Here is a 21,980-nt window from a genome sequence, read left to right as displayed (position 1 = left end):
CTGGAGAGTATTCCATCACACTCCTGACTTGTGCCTTGTAGATGGTGGACAGGCTTTGGGGAGTCAGGAGGTGAGTTACTCATTGCACGATTCCTAGCCTCTGACCTGCTCTTGTAGCCACAGTATTTATATGGCTAATGCAGTTCAGTTTCTGGTCAATGGTAACCTCCAGGATGATGATAGTGGGGATTCAGTGATGGTAATGCCATTGAACATCAAGGTGCAATGGTTGGATTCTCTCTTGTTGGAGATGGTCATTGCCTGGCTCTTGTGTGGTACTAGTCAGTTCAAGCCTGGATATTGTCCAGGTCTTGATGCATTTGGACATGGACTGCTTCAGTATCTGAGGAGTTGCGAATGGGGCTGAACATTGTGCAATCATCACGTGAATTAGCCCAGAAGAACCTGACTTCCTTTTGAAAGGTATATTTCCTCTCTTCACAGGAAAAACGTCCTGTTCCAGAGCTCTGTCCTGGCGGTAAGTCTGTTTTTCCTGACTCAGAACCTTGAATGTCATTGTGTGCTTTTATTATTACCCTTATTATTTCCCAACACAGTATCATATCTTGTGTCAGATAAATGTGTATAATACCATGAATCTTTGTGAAGAACGGCTCAGCCTTTAAAGGGATATTCCATGAGCTCCTGTGTTTGATCGATTAGCTTCAGGCTGTACAAGTGTTTACTCCGCAGTCCTATCAGATCCTGGCTCCTAATTTGTACAAAGTATACTGGATATGTTCTTGTTTTTTGGAGCTGCAGTGTCCATTTATAAAAGCATCATCTGTGATCTTTCTGCTTAATTCGAAAATTCTCATCAGGAACTCATTTACAATAAAATTATGAGCTTTTATTTCAGTCCTAAATTATTCTTTTATGCTAATTTTGCACAAACTTGTCCTCTGCAGCCCTATCGATTCTGGCTCCCAGGATAGCTTTAGCATTGCTGCTGAGTATAAGTGGACCTTGTAGTGATCAGAATTTGCTGCTGCCTGGCAGAAATGGTCAATCATTTGGTAAATCAGGCCCTGTGCAGACTCACAATTTCCCTATTGGTGCTCCCTGTGAGCGTCAGTCCTCACCAGGAGCATTTGATCAAGGAAGCAGTCTTCCAGCCAATAAAGTTATGCACTCATGAAAAATATTTTGATGCATCTGGTGCATGTAACATTTGGTGTGCCACTGACCCTCTTTTCCTGTTTAATTTTTCTTACAGCAAGTTGTGGGCTGCATTTAGTCAGTCTTCAAACTCATTACCCTTTGCTGAATATATCCAGCACTTTCTGTCTTCTGTGATGTACTGTGACATCTTTCTTCAATACCTCCATCGTCACATTAAACTGTTGCTGTTTCAATGCATGCCAAGTTTACTCCACTCATGTTAGCTATGTAAATTAAAATAAATGTTGTCTGAACTTATTTTCAGTCCAGTTAGCATTTCGCCTATTCCTGCAAACATCACAAACACTAACTTCTAAGTTATAGATTAGAAATATTTTCATTGGGATACAATAGACCTAAACTCAAGTCAATAGCATAATTCTCCCCCTCACCTTTCTTAGCTTTGATTACAGCTCATTATAATTAGGTTGTATTTGTGAGTGATGAGCTAGATAGGGAGAAACTGTTCCCAGCGGTGAAAGGATCGAGAAGCAGAGGACACTTCTTAAAGGTGATTGGCAAAAGAAGCAACAACGACATGAGGAAAAGCTTTTTTAAGCGTGTGGTTAGGCTCTGGAATGCACTGCCTGAGGGTGTGGTGGAGACAGATTCAAATGTGGCTTTCCAAAGGGTATTTGATCAGTATCTGAAGAGGAAAGAATTGCAGGGCTACGAGAAAAGCCGGGGAAGTGGCACTAGGCAAATAGCTCTTGCAGAGAGCCAGCACAGGAACTCGAGGCTGAATGGCCTCCTCTGTGCTACAACAGTTCTATGATCCTATAGCAGGAACATTTCAGAGAAGCACAGACTTTTTCTTTGCCCTGGAACTAGTGGAATGGAGCCCGCCCACATTTATATTGCAGGGTGGACCTGTCATCACTGGACCTGCACATGCCCACTTCATCAATCACAGGTCTTTTTTTAAAACTTGCTCTAGGGATATTGTTGTCACTGGTAGTTATTGCCCATCATTATTGGCCCTGAGAAGGTAATGAAGGATTGCAACTTTCAACAACTCATGAGTACCAACATCCCTCTGGATGCTTCTTCCCCCTCCCTACTCCATCTCTCCTTGAAATCTCACCCCTTGCTATGTATTTTTTGAATTCTTCTTCCACAGGATGTGGGCATTGCTGGCTAGACCAGCATTTACTGCCATTCCCTAGTTGCCCTTGAGAAGGCGAAGTCACGGCTGGGGGTTATCTATAGACCCCCGAAGAGTTGCCTCACTGTAGGACAAAGTATAAATTGGGAAATAATGTCCATGTAAGAAGGACACTACAATTGTCATGGGTGATTTTAATCTGGATATTGACTGGGCAAATCAGATTGGCAGGGGTAACATGGAAGATGAATTTGTAGAGCGCATCAGGGATTCGTTCTTAGAGCAATACATTGCAGAACCTCCCCAGGATTTTAGATCTAGTAATGTGTAATGAGATGGGATTAATAAGAGATATCGTAGTTAAGGATCCTCTAGGGAGTAGCGATCACAACAGAGTAGAATTTCAAATTCAGTTTGAGGGTGAGCAACTCTGGTCTCAAACCAGTGCCCTCAACCTAAATAAGTGCAATTACAGAGGCATGAAGAAAGAGTTGTCTAAAGCAGGCTCAGAAAATAGACTAAGGGGAAGGTCAGTGGATGAGCAGTGGCAAACATTTAAGCAGATATTTCATAACACTCAGCAAAAATTTATCCTGGTCAAAAAGGACTCGATGAGAAGGATGAACCACCTCTGGTTAACAAAGGTGGTCAAGGAGAGCATCCAATCAAAAGCTAAGGCATACAAAGTGGCAAAAACTAGTGGTAGGCCAGAGGATTGGGAATTTTTTTAGGAACCAGCAGCAGATGAGTAAAAGGCTAATAAAGAAGGAGAAAATTGATTATGAAAATAAATTGGCAAGAAATATAAAACCAAACAGCAAGAGCTTCTACGGGTATATAAAAAGAAAGAGTGGCTATAGTGAGCGTGGGACCCTTGGAGAATGCACCTGGCGAATTGAGAATGGGGAACATGGAAATGGCAGATAATTTAAACCAATATTTTGCATCCGTCTTCGCAGTGGCGGACACTATAAACATCCCAAAGATATACGATAAGCAAGGAGCTAATGGGAGGAAAGACCTTGTAACAGTCTCTATCATAAGGGACAAAGTATTTGACAAACTAATGGGACTAAAAGCAGACAAGTCACCAGGACCTGATAGGCTGCATCCAAGGATTTTAAAGGAAGTGGCTGCAGAGATAGAGACATTGGTCGAAATATTCCAGAACCCACTGGATTCTGGGAGGGTCCTAGAGGATTGGGAAACTGCTAATGTGATGCCCCTGTTCAAGAAGGGAGGGAGACAAAAACAAGAAACTATAGGCCAGTCAACCTAACATCCGTCATTGGGAAAATGCTGGAGTCCATTATGAAGGAAGAAATAGGACATTTAGGAAAGCTTAATGCAATCAAATAGAGTCAACATGGTTTTGTGAAAGGGAAATCTTATGTTGGAAGGGTGGGGGGTTTGTGGCAGGTTTGTGTAGGGAGACAAACTTTTCAGACTTTCAACCCCACCCAGCCTAAACCCACCTGTTTTTAGATTATAAATAGCAATGTTCAAATGTTTCAAACAACCTATTGGGTTAAGATAGGGAAAGCAAACAAAGGGTAACGCTATGTACTGAGCAGATGGATATGATAGACATCCTAGAGTCTGAGAACATTGACTTATTTTACCTACAAGCTTTGGACATGTTGGCTGTGGAGAGGATCTTTGATAAGGAGTTGACCTGAGGCAACTTGAAGGACAGGGTTTTTTTTAAATAATGGTATTTTCATCTCCGTTTTAAATAAGTGTCCCTTTATTCTGTAACTATGTCCCCTAGGCTGATTCCTGGGATGAAGGAGTTGACTTATCAAGAATGGCTAAACAGTTAAGGCCTTTATTCATTAGAGTTTAGAAGAATGAGAGGTGATCTTATTGAAACGTGTAAGATTCTGAGGGGCTTGACAGGGTAGATGTTGAGAGGATGGTCCCACTAGTGGTGGAATCTCAAACTAGGGGACATAGTTACAGAATAAAGGGACACTTATTTAAAACTGAGATACGAAGGAATTTCTTCTCTCGGAGGGTAGTGAATATCTGGAATTCTCTACCCCAGAGAGTTGCGGAGGCTAGAACACTGAAAGTATTTAAAGAGGAGGTAGATAGATTTTTGAAATATCAGAGAGTTGAGGGCTATGAGTTGCTGGCATGAAAGAGGAGTTGAGGCCTGGGGCTAATGGTCCATGATCTTATTGAATGACGGGGCAGGTTTGAGGGGCTGAATAGCCTACCCCGCTCCTATTTCTCATGCTCTTAGGTTCTTGAACCGCAGTGGTCTGTGTGGTGTAGGTACACCCACAGTGCTGCAAGGGAGGGAGTTCCAGGATTTTGAAGATTACATGTTTACAAGTTTTTTAGCCTGATTGCCTAGCCTAATTTTTCGATGTAAGTCACACTGCAATTCAGCCTTCAGGCTGCAGATGTGTTTGTGGATGAAAATACCATTATTTAAAAAAGAACCTGTCCTTCAAGTTGCCAATCAAACCCTGAGGTCAACTCCTTATCAATGATCCTCTCCACAGCCAATGTGTGCAAAGCTTGCAGGTAAAATAAGTCAACTGTCTCAGACTCTAGGATGTCTATCATATCCATCTGCTCAGTACATAGCGTTACCCTTTGTTTGCTTTCCCTAACTTGACCCAATAGGTTGTTTGAAACATTTGAACATTGGTATTTATAATCTAAAAATAGGTGGGTTTGGGCTGGATGGGGGTGAATGTCTGAAAAGTTTTTCTCTGTACACAAACCTGCCACAAACCCCCACCCTTCCAACTTTAAGTGAGACTGGAAGATGTGCAGGAGACTAACCCATTCCAGGGAGGTGGGTTGGAACTTCTGTAATTTTTTAAAAATTTGTTCATGGGATGTGGGCTTCACTGGCTAGGCTGACCAGCATTTATTGCCCAATCCTAATTGCCCTTGTTCAGAGGGCAGTTAAGAGTCAACCACATTGCTGTGGGCCTGGAGTCACGTAGGCCAGACCATTTCCTAAAGAAAACCTGATTAATGAATCAGATGGGTTTTTACAGCAATCAGCAATGGTTTCATAGTCATCATCAGACTTTCACTGAATTCAAATTTCACCATCTGCCATGGTGGGATTGAACCTAGGTCCCAGAGTATTACCCTGGAATGCCAGTGCAGTGATAATACCACCACGCCACCACCTACCCTGTGTGACAATGCAACTGCCAGTCTCATTGCCATTCGGTTATTATCAACTTTAACTCTGGTTGACTGAATGTCGGGAAAGCTGGCTGCTTTATCAGGGTGAGGATTTGGCAGATTCAGAGGTTGAGTTGCCCTTAGACCCAGGTACCTGCCTGAGGGGCCTGCAAGAATCAGGCATTCCTTCCGTGATGCCTCTGACAGCACACCCCTCCCCACCATTCAGATTCTTGATTGGAAATACTAATTAATTAAAATATCAGATTATACTCTTTCTATCAAGTAAGCATAAATGCATCTTATCATCTTTTCAAGGTCCTAATATTTCTCTGACATTCCACAATATAAACAGGAGATCCTGCCTTATCTGGTTCAGCATCCACTGTTTCAGCTTTCTTGCTGTGCTGTTGTTTCAGACGTTCTGCTGAAAATGGGTTTTGTTGGGATCTGTAGTACAGACGTCCATTTCTGGTCAGAAGGAAAATTTGCGGATATGTGCGTCAAGAAACCCCTTGTTCTTGGGCATGAAGCCTCGGGGACTGTGGTTAAAGTGTCCTGTGGCGTAAACCATCTCAAAGCAGGTCAGTCAACATACATTTTTGCATTGAGCCAACAGCATCATTTCCTCAACTTCTTCCCATTTCCCATCTAGCCTGGGCACCAGAAATAACTAGTTAAGTGCCTGGGAACTGGTTGCCCAGGGACCCATTGGCTTAAAGCCAAGAGCAAAGGAGCTGATTAATAAGGGCTAAGCAACTCGTTGATAATAACCAAAGGACTGATTGGTAAGGGCCACAGGGTTGGTTATTAAGAACCACGGGACTGGGTGCTAAGGGCCATGGCGATTGCTACGAGCCACCGGGCTGATTATTGAGGGCTGAGGAGCTGATTTCTAAGGGCCAAGCAACTGATAAGAGTCAAAGGACTGGTTTCCAAGGCCATAATATTGGTTTCTAATGGCCATGGGACTGGCTGCTTAAGGGCCAAGGGACTGAACGCTAAGGGCCACATTGGAAGGGCAAATGTGACGTGAGTCCAAAAGCCCTCTTTCTCCAGGGTTGCACGCAGCAGCGTCATGGAGATTGCTCTTGAATTCCTGGAGCCTGCAAGCCAATCCTGGAGGGTTGGCTGCCCTACTGGTTAGGCTAAAATTAACACCCCCGAGCTTTAGCAGCTGAATTGTATATGGGATCCTATAGCGAGCAGGAACAAGTTTCTCCCACCGAAATGTGTCTGCGATTCGATGCTGTTCCCATTAACAGTACTCAGACCTACACTGTTAAAAGTGTTGTGCACTAAGTGTCCAAGTTTTCTCCCTTTGCTACAGGCGACAAGGTTACCATCGAACCCATCGTCCCCCGGGAGAACGATGAATATGTTAGAATTGGGCGTTACAACCTGTCCCCAACAAGCTTCCAGGCCGGATTTCCTAATGATGATGGGGCTATGTGCCGATTTTATGTCCACAAAGCCAACTATTGTTACAAGTTAGTCCTTCGCTAACAGTATTAATGATATTATTATCATGGAAAATTATTTTATTGTTGAACCACATCCTCTTTAATGTAGCCTCAGTTTGGAGGAGAGATACAAACAAGGACAGTTGGAGTAAAATTTATACTCTAACAACCCGGTTAATAGTTCCTGACTTTTTGAGGGGCTGGATGATACAAAGTTTGCAGAATAGTTAATTCCTGCCCAAAGCTACATATGCATGGTTGTTGCTGTCCTTTGTCAGACTAATGTTGGCATCTACCAGATGTTACACTGGGTGGACAAGCGTTAGATATTATTGTGATATGTCTTATGATGATGTTGTAACTGGTTGAATGCTCCACTATAGAAAAGTTGATACGATGGTCTCTGGTTGTGCATAGGTAGGGATGAAGCCTGTACAAATCCCTTTGGTGCAATATTTGTGAAAGCTTTGTCCACAGATATTGTGCCAATGAGTGTTTTCTCACGTTGTAAGTGTGCCATTTTATTTGGTAACACGACTTCATGGAGTATGTCAATTTGAGAATGGGAGCCCTTAACAGATTTAATATTTTTGAGGCAGTTTAACACTCTTGAGCAGTGTTGCTGAGATATTTTGCCCCAGTTCCAAATTACTGCTCTGGACTGCGATGGGAATGACGACGCACAAAGGTAACTTTCTCACTTGCATAACATTGCAAAGGAGATGTTCAGGAGCACAGGGAAGTTTTCTCAATAGGACGGTTACACTTGTGAAGCAAAACGACTGTGATAAAGAGAGCAATGGAAACTCACGCTTGTGTTAGCCAAGTGCCAATAATAGCGGCTGTCAATGAGATCTGTTATTCAGGGACTTTATTGCATACAGTCACATTGTATTTACAGCGGGTAAACAGGCCATTCTGCCCAACCACTCCATGCTGGAGCACCAAGTGAGCTTTCTCCTGTCCTACTTCATCTAACCTCGACATATCTGTCTATTCCATGTGTTTATCTATCTTTAGTGCAATTAAGCTAGTTGCCATGTCATCTGAATACATCAAGTATTTTCTTGGACTGAATTTCCACTTCTTAGTTCATACCAGCACTTCTGTGAATTCTGATAAAAGTATCAATGGAACACCGAGGCCCTGAAATTGCTTGTTTGACCTTGCACTGTGACTGTAGCGAGTTCCCGTAGAATGGTCATAATTTCCGGCAGGACCTGAACAGGTCACTCGCTGGACATGCGCTGGAGTTTCCAATCGCGTGCCTGAGGGACAGAGCCTCTGCCTAACACCCTAACGCACAAGAGAGCTGGGTTGCAGGGAATGGGGTTCCCAATGCTGAGAGCTTCAGTTCCCTCAGCTTCAAAAGGACAGGGCTTGGGTTTTGAGGGCCAGTGCTGGATCCCTGAGGCTGGGAAATGAGGTGACGGGCAGAATTAGGCCCCACCGGGTGAAAATAGAATAAAATAAAAACTAAACTAATATAAAATAAAATAGGTGCCGGCCGACCACTTGTAAGTTGCCATCGCTCGATCACAATTGTCGTGCTTCATGAGTGTGTGTGTGTCAAGCATATAGATGAGCTGATTCCTGGGATGAAGGGGTTGACTTACCAAGAACAGCTAAACAGGTTAGGCCTTTATTCACTAGAGTTTAGAAGAATGAGGGGTGATCTCATTGAAACATACAAGATTCTGAGGGGACTTGACAGGGTAGATGTTGAGAAGGTGTTTCCACTAGTGGGGGAATCTCGAACGAGGGGACATAGATACAGAATAAGGGGACATTCATTTGAAACTGAGATGCAAAGGAATTTCTTCTCTGAGTGGATGTGAATGCCTGGAATTCTCTGCCTCAGAGAGTTGTGGAGGCTAGATCACTGAAAGCATTTAAAGAGGAGGTAGGTAAATTTTTGAAATGTCAGGGAGTTGAGGGTTATGAGGAGCTAGCACGAAAAATCAGTTGAGGGCTGGGTTAGCCACGATCTTATTGAATGGCGGGGCAGGCTTGAGGGGCCGAATGGCCTACCCTTGCTCCCATTCCTTATTTTCTTATAAACCAAGAAAGTGTGCCTATGCTCCTGAACACCCCCTTTGAAATGTTACACAACTGAGAGGGCTACCTTGGTGTGTCCTAATCCCCATCTGAGTCTGGAGCACTAATTTGGAATGGGAATAAAATAGCTCAGCCACACTTCTGAAGTGTGTTAAACTGTCTCAAAAATGTTAAATCTGTTAAGAAGTCCCATTTGCAAATTGACATACTATGAATTCCCGTTAGCAAATAAAATGGACTTGGAGAATTGGGGAAAAAAACTTCTACAAATACTGCACTGGAGGGATTTGCACAGCCTTGATCCTTACCTATACATAATCAGAGACCACTGTATCAACTTCCTATAGTGGAGCATTCATCCAGCTAGGACATCTTGAACACTGATAAAGCAGGGGGCAGGGGAGAGAAAAGGACAGGGGGTTTCCAAACCTTTAAAGAATCATGATCCACAACAGCTTTGTGAGAAGGTGCTGGGAGATGCAGAGGGGAACATTGCATCCCTCACGCCCAATCCGAGACCACTCACCTACTGTAACCGTTACAGGGGCTTGCTGCAGAAGTGCTCCCAAACCACTGAAAAGCAGGAGAACCCTACCCGTCCCCTGGTGAACTTAGGAAGATATAGCAGCCAGCGTGATCCCAGGAACAGCTGGGATTCTCTAACAAGCTTGCTGAGCCAGAGTCATTATGACTTGTGAAACAGGATTAGTTACTTCAACTAGGTCAACTAGGACCACTGGCAGTTTGTCTCTGTACTTTAAAGTGGGGGTGGGTGGGGAATCTCATGGGAGATTTTTGGGTATCCTCTTGAGTGAGGAAGAAAGTTTCACAAACTCAGCATAGAGATTTTAACTTTGCAGTATTAGTGAATAATTATAATCCAGTCCTGGGTTACTGGTGTTATTATAGTTTACAGAGAGAAGAGAGACGGACATGAGCATTGCTCTTGTGACTGGATTCAAGGCCGGGATTTTCCGGTGCCCACCAGCGTCGGGCGTGTTCGGTGGCACGAGTGGACAATATAGCGCGATCAGTTTCACGACGGCGTGAAACCAGTTTGTGATTGTCCGCTCAGCCCACCGATGGTGGGCCGCGTATCCCACCACCGGACGTTGGGATTGTAATACATCTGCATATCATTATTAGGCCTGCCCACTGGAATCCTCCCCCCACCCCCCCCAGCTGGATCGTCCACCCGTGTCAGCAGGAAAGCACGCCGATGTGTTTCACAGCAGCATATGAAAGGCGTGCGCTTGGCGGGCTGCACTTTGAGGGGAACTCGGAGGTGAGTGCACAGTAACGTTGTGGAGCACTCGCCAGGGTCGCCTGTTGGACCTCAAGCTTCAGGCATGTTGGGGTGGGGGGGGTGGGGAGGGGGGTGACAAGGCCAGTCCTGTTGTCGAGGTGACTTGGGGGTGGGCGGTTGGTAAGGGCAGCCCTGCGGTTGAATATAGCGCACAAGCACTTGCGCTGGGGGGCAGGGTGGGTGATGGAAGCAGCCAGACATTAGGGACACCTTATATAAAGCGACCATTCCTCTGCAACCGAGACAGTTCAGTCGCAGCCATTGATATAATTGGAGTTGGGTTTTTCTGCCCACTCAAGCAACGTAGGGGCATCAAAGTGCCACCAAGTGCTCCAGAGCTTTTCACCCCTCAAGCACTGACTGCAAACCGAGTGTTTTAGTTGGCTGCAGAATGTTGTACAATCTCCTTGCTAAATCTGGCCATGGAGCAGTCACTGCTGGAGGCGCTCAAAGCCCCTTGCAATGTTATCATCCCGGTTTGGACCAGTCTTCCCCCATGGTTCCAGCTAACAGTGCAGCCTTGCAGTGTGGGTTAGGAGAATGCCTGTGCCTGAGCTGAGAGCACAGCGTGCAGTCCAATGGGCAAAGCTGCTGCCAATCGGTCGGGTGGAGTGGGCCGTTGGTGGGCGCACTAATCTCTGGCCGTCCAAGTGGTGGCCAGCACTCTCTCCGTGGTGCATTAATGGGCTTTCAGACTTAACCAGGATACGTTCTTAGTACACCCATGCTAACCCACGCATCTCTCTCTTTCATCCTGCAGGAGGAGTACATCAGGATTGTGGAGCCTGGTGAACTCTCTGTAGGCCTCATGACCCATAGAGAGTGAAGACAACGGAGGAGAGAGCGACTGAGGCTCCTGGCTTCGCAGAGGCAGGAGCAGCACCCTCAGCAAGAAGGGGCAGCTGGGGCTCCTCCATACGCTGCTGAAGAGCCACTGCGAGCTGTCGCTGGTCGGTGCCTAGTGACACCCAGGGTCTATAGACACTGCCTTTCATTTCTGCAGATGACCAAGAACCAGTGTTGCTGAAGACTGTGCATGTCCAGGGAACTGGTCGGTCACATCTGCCAGTTACTGCAGGATTTGGCGCCATGGGGACATGGAGGGCATCCACTGCTAATGTCCATGAAAGTGACTGCAGTGATCAATTTCTAAGCTAGTGGCTCATTTCAGGGCTCCACAGGTGGAGTTGGATATCACAATCCTCCACCCACAAATGTATCCATGAGGTCACGGATGCCATCTTTGCGAGGGCACACAACTTTGTGCATTTCGCCAGGGACCAGGACAGCCAGGATGCAAGAGCGATTGGATTTGCCCAGATCTCGGGATTCCCACAGGTGCAGGGTGCGATTGACTGAGCTCATGTGGCGCTCAGATCTCCATCACAACACAGTTTGGACTACATCAACCGCAAGGGATTCCATTTGCTGAATGTGCAGCTGGTGTGCGACCACCAGAAACACATCCTGCAGGTCTGCGCATGATTTTCATGGAGTGTGCACGATGCTTACATCCTCATTCAATCACAGATCCCTGACATATTCCAGGCTCCACAGAAGCTGCAGGGTTGGCTCCTCTGGGACAAGAGCTACCCACAGAGGCCGTGGCTGATGACACCTGTGCGGTGCTCTCAGACTGCAGCAGAGCGATGGGATAATGAGGCTCATGCAGCAACTCGCCACATGATGGAGCAGACCATCGAGATGCTCAAGATGAGGTTCCAGTGCCTGGACCAGTCTGATGGAGCCCTGCAATACAGTCCGCAGAGGGTGTCACACATCATCGTCGTCTGCTGTGCCCTTTACAACCTGGTGCAGCAACAGGGAGAGGAGCTGCCTGAGGAGGAGATGGAGGAGCTGCACATCTACTCTGATGAGGAGGACGCTGATAGGGATGAGGTTGAGGAGGTCCTCAAAGGTGGCGATAATAACTGGGATGAGGCCCTCACACTGGTCAGACGAGGCAGGCCCACTCGGGAGGCCCTCATAGCTGCTAGCTTTGTGGGGGATGATGATGACTTGCAGTGAGAAGACTCCATAGATTCTCACATTGCATTTATGAATGTTTGACTCCAGTCTGGCCAAGGCAGCGCACATACCCTCTGTGATAATGCTCCTGTCATGGAGACGCAGTGGAGGCCCTAATTGTTGCTAGATTCCAGGAGGATGATGACAACTTGCAGTGAGGACACTCCATAGGTCTTCACATTGCCTCTGAGAATGTCTGACTCCTGTCTAGCTGAGAACAGCTCACTTGTGCTCTGTGATCAGGGTCATATCATAGAGACGCAGCCATGAAACTTTAGAAGCATCTGATCCTTTGTCTGCCTTCAGGAGCACAGAGTCAATGGTCTCAGATGCTGAAGAGATAGTGGCCAGCCCCACCTTAAAGGTGCTGTGAGCAAACAGAGAGAATGATGGAACTCTGTGATGCCTGCCCACATCATTCTGGCAGCAATGACCAGCACTGTCGAGGTGCAGGTATCAGTAATGTGTCCAGGGAGTGTGAGGCTGGACCATCACTTTGGTCTGAAAGCTGCACAAAGCACAGGGAAGAGGCCCTGGACTGAGACACCTGCCTTTATCTTATCCGGAAAGGTTTCACATCTGAGTGACATGAACATAGGCAGGCCATAGGCAGGGAGACATCCTTTGGAGTTTATTGACAATAGTGAGCAGTATGTACAAGTGATTAACACCCATGCCCAGGCTGTGCAACTGTTTTGGTGCCCCCTGGACATCCACAACAGAGGTGGAGGGCAGCCTGCTGACTGCTACACCCTGACTGTGATGACCTTGGTGGGCGTCCTTTGGAGGGCTGAGATGTGGAGAGCCCCGGCCTGCTTTCGGGGTCCTGTTGTTCGGCAGTGGCACCCTCCTCGGCCTGTGGAGCTGGAGCTGCTGAGGTCACAGGAAGTGGAGTTGGATGGGCTGGACACTACTGGTGTCACCTAGATGGATGTCCCCGGGGAGGGGACACCTGCTGATCCCCCTCCCTATGGGTGTCCAAGGGCCCCAGGCTAACTCTTTGAGGAGCAGCTGGAGTGAGATCAAGCTGCCCCGCACCCCTCTCATGTACACACTGTTGAAGGCCAACTATGGCATCAGCGATGGAGTTAAGCCCATGCAGCAGTGCAGGTGCGATATCCTGGACCAAGGTCTCCATGGCGGCCGTCATCCTCCCAGTGTTGACCTCGATGCGTTGGCATGCCAGCGCTATCACCTGAAGGTGGACGGACTCCTCCGTCATGCCTTGCAATCTGAGGAGTGCAGCCGACATCCCTTCCTGTTGTTCCCGAGCTTGCCTTTGCAGCTCCAGCAACTGTGACATGACCGAGTCCAGAGGCTCGTCATCTGACTCGGACTCAGCAAATTCCTGGCCTCCAGCAGTCCTCCGAGTGCCGGATGGCAGAGAGATCCTTGCTGCCGCCTGCTGTGGATCAGACAGTGCGATGTGCTCAACAGATTGTGGTCGCGAGGCTACTCTGAAGCTCGGTCCCAATGGGGTATGTGCCCCAGCGCTGGTGGAGTGTATGGGCTGAGCGCTGTAATGGGACTTCAGGGAGGGTGCCTTTAGATTTCTCTTCAGAGGTTTCTTTGGGGCTTGATTGGAGGCCCTGCGTCATGGACTACGTCAGCTGTTTCCCAGATGTGCCTGTGGAAGCAAAGGGAGATAATTAGTGCATGGCAGTGACCTGTGAAACAGGAGACATCTCTCACAGCATGGTTGTCTGATGGATGTTGCATTGCTGGGGCCTCGCTTGGTAGAGCAGAGCCGACCTCACCATTAGCACAGGACCGGTCCAGATCCCTGCTGGCCAGCCGCATGGCTCTGATTTCTGATGGCTCCGTGAGGAGCTTGATTTCAGGTACCCCTCCACCAGTCTGCAACCTCTCCCTCTTGTTGTGTGCCAGCTTGCCCTGCATGAATAGAGATGGAGAGAGTGTAAGCAGGATACCTGCCAGGTCAGCTGCCTGGCATGTGCGGCTGGTGAGTGGTTCCATACATGGGATGAGGATAATGGCGGTGAGTGTGAGAGAGAATGGTGATGTCCCTTGAACCGGCAGCGAGGGAGGGCCCGATAGATGTGTGATGGGTTTCTGAATGTGAGTTGAGAGTGTGAGAAGAGTGACTTATCCTGGCAGAACGCAGGAGATCATTCATCCTCTTGCGGCACTGGATGGCTGTCCTCCTTTGAAAGGTGTTGGTGCTGACCACCGCCTCCCACCGCCTCCCACGCCTGGTTGGTCACGCCAGAGCGGGGGTAAAGGACATCGCGGCGGGACTCCATGGCATCCAAAAAGCGTTCCAGTGACACGTCGCTAAACCTGGTGGCTGCAGTCTTTTTTGCCGTTCATGGACATCTTCCCTGCAGCAGTCGTGGGCTGAGAGGTGTGCACGTGGCTGGATTTAAATATGGTGATGAAGTGGTGAGACGATGGCGTGGCGGGCGAATGAGAACCCACCCACCATGGAAATGACGTGTTTCCCGGGAATGCATAGGTAATGCAGCAGGTTTGGGATGATACGGCGTGAAAACTTGCCATTGAGGCCGTTGGGAGAACATCATTTTACCCATCCGCTACCGCACTTAGTGCAAATATGGGACAATTCCACCCCAAGTCTTAGCTCCAACCAGAGTCTTCATCAAAACATATGAACAAATGCTCAATGACCCATCTATTCTGCTCCATCCAGTATACACGTGGTTCATTGTGTTTTGAGCTGCTCCCCCTATCTCTTTTCTCCTTCCGCGTGCGCGCGCGCGCGCGCACACACACACACACACACACACACACACACACACACCACACACACACACACACTTTTAACACTGCTCCTTTAATACTTAGCAGTACATTATATAGCAGACCGTCTCGTAAATTCAATCTTGGTCTTAGGGGAGCTTCACAAGTTGTGTGACCCCATACATTCTTGAATAATGCTCACAAAAATCTCAAAGCAGAAAAGCTGATGATACTATTTAACATCTGAGACCTCATTCCAAAGTATACCTTTGTAGAGGCAGGTACAATTTTATACCAAGCACCTTATATATTTGCTTCCTTGGGCTGTGAGTGCCATTATTAAGGCCAGCATTCATTGCCCTTCCATAATTACTCATGAGGAGCTAAACTGATGCAGTCCGTTTGGTGAAGGTACTCCCACAGTGCCACTCGATAGGAAGTTCCAGGATTTTGACCCAGTGACGATGAAGGAGTACCCAGTTATATGTCCAAGGCAATATGGTTTGTGCGTTGGCGGGGGGAGCTTGGAGGTGATGGTGTTCCTGTCTACTTGCTGCCCTTGTCCTTTATAGGCGGTGGAAGTCATAAGTTTGGGAGAGGGATAGAAGAAGCTTTGGAGACCAGCTGTAGTCCATCCTGTAGATGATACCCACTAAACCATGGTGCATCATTGGTTGAGGGATTTAGAAAGCAATGTAAGGGAATATGTGAGTGTAATACAAGTTTCTACCAAAATATGGGCAGTGCAGTATGTTTTGGCCCACAAGTGCATTCAAGTTCACTCAACTCATTTTACACAGGACTATTCCAGCCTTCAGAAAAGAGAGAAACTTCATCACATCAACCTGGCCTGATTTAAACCAGAAAAGTACAATTTATAAGTTTGTGTGTGATTATTCACCAACCCTGCTATTCATCTTATTGCTTCATCTCAAGAGAAATTATCTGCATTTCCATGGTATCACGCAGATAGTTGCTAGAAACACATTGGATTGTCTAATGAATTAGCTCAATAAACAAGGTAACTATTTTGAGATATTTATATAAGGGGCATGCACCTTTTGACGCATTATAGGATATCACAATGGAGGTCTTTCCATGTGACCATATCCACTCCAAACAGTTTTTTTAAAATTTATTCTTTCATGGGATGTGGGCAAGACCAGCATTTGTTGCCCATCCCTAATTGCCCTTAAACTGTGTGGCTTATTGGCCATTTCAGAGCACAGTTAAGAGCCAACCACATTGCTATAGGCCAGATGGGTAAGAACAGCAGATTTCCTTCTCTAAAAGGCATGAGTGAACAAGGTGGGATTTTTACAACAATTAATGATAGTTTCATGGCCACCATTAGTATTCCAATATTTAATTGAATTTAAATGCCACAGGTGCCATGGTGAGATTTGAACCCAGCTGAGCTTCTAGATTGCTAGTCTAGTGACGTTACTACAATGCTACCATTTCCCATTAGCTCCCCATAAGCGCACCTGCCATGGAGGATCTGCTTGCATACAAACCAAAGTCACAACCTGCATGCCTTGCTCAGTGGGTAGCCAGTACATCATGTAGACAATGTCCAGTAGAAGAATGAAGACCTGGATTATGTCTCCTTTTGCCTTTAGCATTTCCCCAATGCCACTGGTGTCTGATTGTCTGTAAGGTACTGAATGATGTCCCAGACACCACCTTCGCCATCCTTGGGTACGTTCTGTCCCACTGGCAGGATGGGCCCAGCAGTGGTGGTGGCACAGTGGTATACAGTAGGAAGGGAGTTGCCCTGGGAGCCCTCAACATTGACTGTGGACCCCATGAAGTTTCATGGCATGAGGTCAAACATGGGCTAGGAAACCTCCTGCTGATTACCACGTATCACCCTCCCTCAGCTGATGAATCAATATTCCTCCATGTTGAACACCACTACTTGGAAGAAGCACCAAGGGTGGCAAGGGCTCAGAATGTACTCTGGGTGGGGGACTTCAATGTCCATCACCAAGAGTAACTCGATAACACCGTTACCGACTGAGCTGGCTGAGCCCCAAAGGACATAGCTGCAAGACCGGGTCTACAACAGGTCATGAGAGAACCAACAAGAGGGGAAAACGTACTTGACCTTATCCTCACCAAGCTGCCTGCTGCAGATGCATCTGTCCATGACAGTGTCGGTAAGAGTGACCTCTGCACAGTCATTGTGGAAACAAAGTTCTGTCTTCACATTGAGGATACCCTCCACCGTGTTGTGTGACACTACCACTGTGCTAAATGGGATAAATTTCAAACAAATCTATCAGCTCAAGACTGGGCATCCATGAGGTGCTGTGGGCCATCAGCAGCAGAATTGTGCTCAATCACAATCTGTAACCTCATGGCCTGGCATATCCCCCATCTACCATTACCATAAAGTCAGGGGATCAATCCTGGTTCAATGAAGAGTGCAAGAGGGTGTGCCAGGAGCAGCACCAGGCATACCTAAAAATTATGTGTCAACCTGGCGAAGCTACAATTCAGGGCTAATTGTGTGCCAAACAGCATAAGCAGCATGCGATAGATGGGGCTAAGCAATCCCAAAACCAATGGATCAGATCTAAGCTCTGCAGTCCTACCACATCCAGTCGTGAATAGTGCTGGGAAATTAAATAACTCACTGGAGGAGGAATCTCCACAAATATCCCCATCCTCAATGATGGGGGAGCCCAGCACCTCAATGCAACAGGCAAAGCTGAAGCATTTGCTACAATCTTCAGCCAGAAATGCCGAGTGGATGATCCATCTCATCCTTCACTGGAGAACCCAGCATCATAGATGCCAATCTTCAGCCAATTTAATTCACTCCATGTGATATCAAGAAATGGCTGAAGGCACTGAATACTGAAAAAACTATGGGCCCTCACAATATTCCAGGAATCGTACTGAAGACTTGTGCTCCAGATCTTGCCACCCCCTAGCCAAGCTGTTCCAGTACAGCTACAACACTGGCATCTACCCAGCTATGTGGGAAATTGCCCAGGTATGTCCTGTACACAAAAAGCAGGACCAATCCAACCTGGAGAATTACAGCCCCATCAGTCTACTCTCAATCATTAGTAAAGTGATGGAAGGGGTCATCAACAGTGCTATCAAGCAGCACTTGCTTAGCAATAACCTGCTCACTGATGCTCAGTTTGGGTTCCGCCAGGGTCACTTAGCTCCTGACCTCATTTCAGCCTTTGTCCAAACATGTCCCGAGGTGAGGTGAGACTGACTGCCCTTGACATCAAGGCCACATTTGACTGAGTGTGGCATCAAGGAGCCCTAGCAAAACTGGAGTAAATGGGAATCAGGGGGAAAACTCTACGCTGGTTGGAGTCATATCTAGCACAAAGGAAGATGGTTGTGGTTGTTGGAGGTCAATCATCTCAGCTCCAGGATGTCACTGCAGGTGTTCCTCAGGGTAGTGTCCTAGGCCAAACTATCTTTAACTGCTTCATCAATGACCTTCCTTCCATAAGGTCAGAAGTGGGGATGTTCGCTGATGATTGCACAATGTTCAGCACCATTCACGACTCCTCAGATACTGAAGGGGTCCATGCCCAAATACAACAATTCCTGGACAATGTCCAGGTTTGGGCTGACAAGTGGCAAGTAACATTCATGCCAGATAAGTGCCAGGCAATGACCATCTCCAGGAAAAGTGAATCTAACTATTGCCCCCCTTGGTATTCAATGACATTACCATTGCTGAATCCCCCTCTATCAATATCCTGGGAATTACCATTGACCCAAAGCTGAACTGGACTAGCCATATAAATACTGTGGCTACAAGACCAGGTCAGAGACAAGGAATTTTACAGAGAGTAAAACTCATTTCCTGACTCTCCATAGTCTGTCCGCCATCTACAAGGCACAAGTTTGGAGTGTGATGCAAATACTCTCCACTTGTCTGGATGAGTGCATCTCCAACAAAACTCAAGAAGCTTGACACCATCCAGGGCAAAGCAGCCTGCTTGATTTTCACCAAATCCACAAATATTCACTCCCTCCACCACTGACACGCAGTAGCAGCAGTGTGCATCATCTACAAGATGCACTGCAGGAACTCAACAAGGCCCCTTAGACAACCCTTTCCAAACCCATGACCTGTACCACCAAGAAGGACAAGAGCAGCAGATACATAGGAACACCAACACCTGGAAGTTCCTCTCCAAGCCACTCACCATCCTGACTCGGAAATATATCACCGCCGTTCCTTCACTGTCGCTGGAATCCTGCAACTCCCTCCCTAGCAGCACTGAGGGTGTAGCCTCTACAACAGTTCGAGAAGGCAGCTCACCCCCCACCATCTCAATTAGGGATGAGCAAATAGACCTAGCCAGTGACACCCACATCCCATAAAGGAATAAAAAAAGAGGGTGGGCCTTGTGCATGAAATGAGATCTGCAAGTCACCCCCTTTAAAATAATCAAGCAAAGGACAATGGCAACTGCCTACTTTCTTTGGAAGACCATGCATTAATGATTTGTTTCCTTGGCTTATTTATTGTGCAGATCTGCCATCGTGGCTGCTAAGTCCAAGCTTGGTGAATGTATGGGTATTACACTGAGTAGCTGCCCCCCCATGTGTTCTCACTGTGCACCAGTTTCTGGACTGAGAGAGAGTGGGGGAGGGGGAACAGTGTTGATTACTTCACCAGAATAATAGTATTGAGAGCATTTCTACAAGCTACTGGTCAAATTAGTGATAAGCGACAGGATTACTAAGTAGCTAACATCCAGAATATAATTGATGGAGGTATTTCGTACATAAGATGATAACGTGTGATAGGCAGCTACACAATGGAATCACTGTAGTTGCAATTCATGTTGGTAGGGGAAGGATGCATGGATGGTCTGTTGATTTTCTGCTCTTCCGTGACACGTGCTTAGCATCTTGGGTATTGAGACTTGAAGGCCACACTGAGATCCAAATTTAGACAAATTTAGTCCATCAACATTGGACTTCTGAGAAACCAGAGGATGTCCCCTTAACAAACTTAAGTCAAAGGATTACAAAAGGTTAAAATGAACGTGGGATAGTTGGATTGAACAGTGACAGAGAGCAGTTCAGGATTAAAGTGCTGCGTCACATCAGTGCTTTTGGATGATTGCTATTGCACAACACTCTTCTATTTTGGATTATAAATCAAATTGTTTTGACTTTCTTGAAACCAGAGTTATGGCCACTGCAATTTCTATTATGGATTGTGTTGCAAGTCAGGCTTTTCCTTAACTCCACTTCCTTAGGTAAATAACTTAATGATGATTAATGAAGCGTAACCTGCAACCTAATTCTCACTGTATTTAGCCAGTATAGTTCAGGTGTCAAATGCACCCTGATCTTCGCACATTAATGAATGGATACAGCTGCTCGCCACCTTTCTTATCACCTTTGATGGTGACAAGTAACGCATCACAAAATTACTTTATGCAGGTGAATTTGCTCTGGATTTATTTACAAGTGAAATGACGCATAGAAGCAAATGACACCGTAAACTATTAATCAGCATAAATATGAGCAAACTTGCATCTGAGCTGGTGGTCTAGCAAGCAAAAGACTCTTTTACATTTCCTACAGCCACATCTCAACTAATGCTCTCTGTGTTTGGGTCCATTTACAGGATCAGGATGACAGTGGGTGAAGTACAGATACATCCTTCAGACAAATGAACAGAGTCAAATTATGAGGCATGGTGCATGTGGACCCTGACATACTCTCCTATTCTGATGCAGGACAAGTCAGTTTTTACAATGGATAGGCACGACAACAGTCACTCAATATTAACAAATAAGGATGCGACCTCAGTCAAGATGTAATACTATTTATTCATTGATGTCGCCTCATGTAGTTAAGAGTCTAAAATTAAATAACCTTGCCCTTCTTAGTCTGAGTGCAAAATGGAAGGTGAAAGAGAGTCAGGTTGATGGTTAAAAAAAGAGATTTTGGTTCAAAAAGCAGTTAAGATAACGCCATTTTGATGACCAAGGTAATATGTTTGATAGATATGTCGTGAAAATATAATTTTTATAATAGTATTGTGATTTATTGTAAAAATGGGTTCATAGTGGGGTTTGGATTAATTTCTGTGTGTGTGTGTATGTGTGTGTGGGGTGGGGGGGGTGCGTCAGTGGGAGGATTTAATTAATTTGGAGATAGCTGGTCTGGAGGCTTTGGCGTCATCAAAAAGGAAGCTAGGTTTTGAAGGTTCTGATGTTTTGTAATGTGAGGTGTAAGGAAAATTTGTATTTTTAGATAAATTAGGCTAGTTTGAATTTCGAAGAGATGGTAAGGTGTTACACCCAGCCAGAAGAAGCTAAGCCAAACAGTGTGTTTATTTTTCCCAAGGGTTACTGATAAAATTAGTACCATGAAAGATTTATATTATGAGAAAAGTAAAGTTGCAAAAATATATGGGAACAATGGAATATGCATTAAAAGGGAGAAACATGTATAAAGCAGATGAGGCTATGTGTAAGGGAAGAAGGAATTATAAGGCCAAACACAAGTATGAAAAGCCTCCAGCCCCTGTGCATCAAATTGCTGACTATAGGAACCAAATCTGAGAAAGCTCAATTGGAATTTGACTATCCAGTATTGGGTATTGTGTGGCTTTGCTTGGCTCTGTTTAATGGGGGTGTAACTGGAATCCAGATTAATTAGGGGTTTTAGTAGTTATTATTGTAGCAATTTGTAGGACTATGTATGTGCTTGAAATCTTTTCTTTTGTTAATAAATGTCTAATTTAGTTTTGTAAAAAACCTCTAAGTCTTGTTGGACTTATTACTACTGAATTCAAGGCACGCACCTCGCAATAAAATACAAATTGCAAAATTGTTGTGACTGCGTGATCAAGTTTCCCTCGTGGATTTGATTTGCCTGGCACACATCATCTGCCACATCATAACGAATTGGGGGCTCTTTGCGGGATACATTTGAAATTCCTTGACTGGGTTGGAGTTGGTGAATCTTAGGG

At 46.0% G+C, this 21,980-nt stretch overlaps 1 protein-coding gene across 1 annotated transcript in view; it reads left to right on the top strand.

Moving 5' to 3' along the window:
• Positions 1–21,980, top strand: part of LOC121271963 (sorbitol dehydrogenase-like) — a 61,890-nt gene that overhangs the window by 4,330 nt on the left and 35,580 nt on the right. The window contains exons 2-4 of the mRNA XM_041178222.1: positions 445–478; positions 5,842–6,006; positions 6,753–6,912. Of these exons, the coding sequence (XP_041034156.1) occupies positions 445–478; positions 5,842–6,006; positions 6,753–6,912 (359 nt within the window). The remainder of the gene's footprint in view (positions 1–444; positions 479–5,841; positions 6,007–6,752; positions 6,913–21,980) is intronic.

Source organism: Carcharodon carcharias, chromosome 32, assembly GCF_017639515.1.
Source record: "Carcharodon carcharias isolate sCarCar2 chromosome 32, sCarCar2.pri, whole genome shotgun sequence".
NCBI lineage: Eukaryota > Metazoa > Chordata > Chondrichthyes > Lamniformes > Lamnidae > Carcharodon > Carcharodon carcharias.
This window is presented reverse-complemented; position numbering and strand designations above follow the sequence as displayed.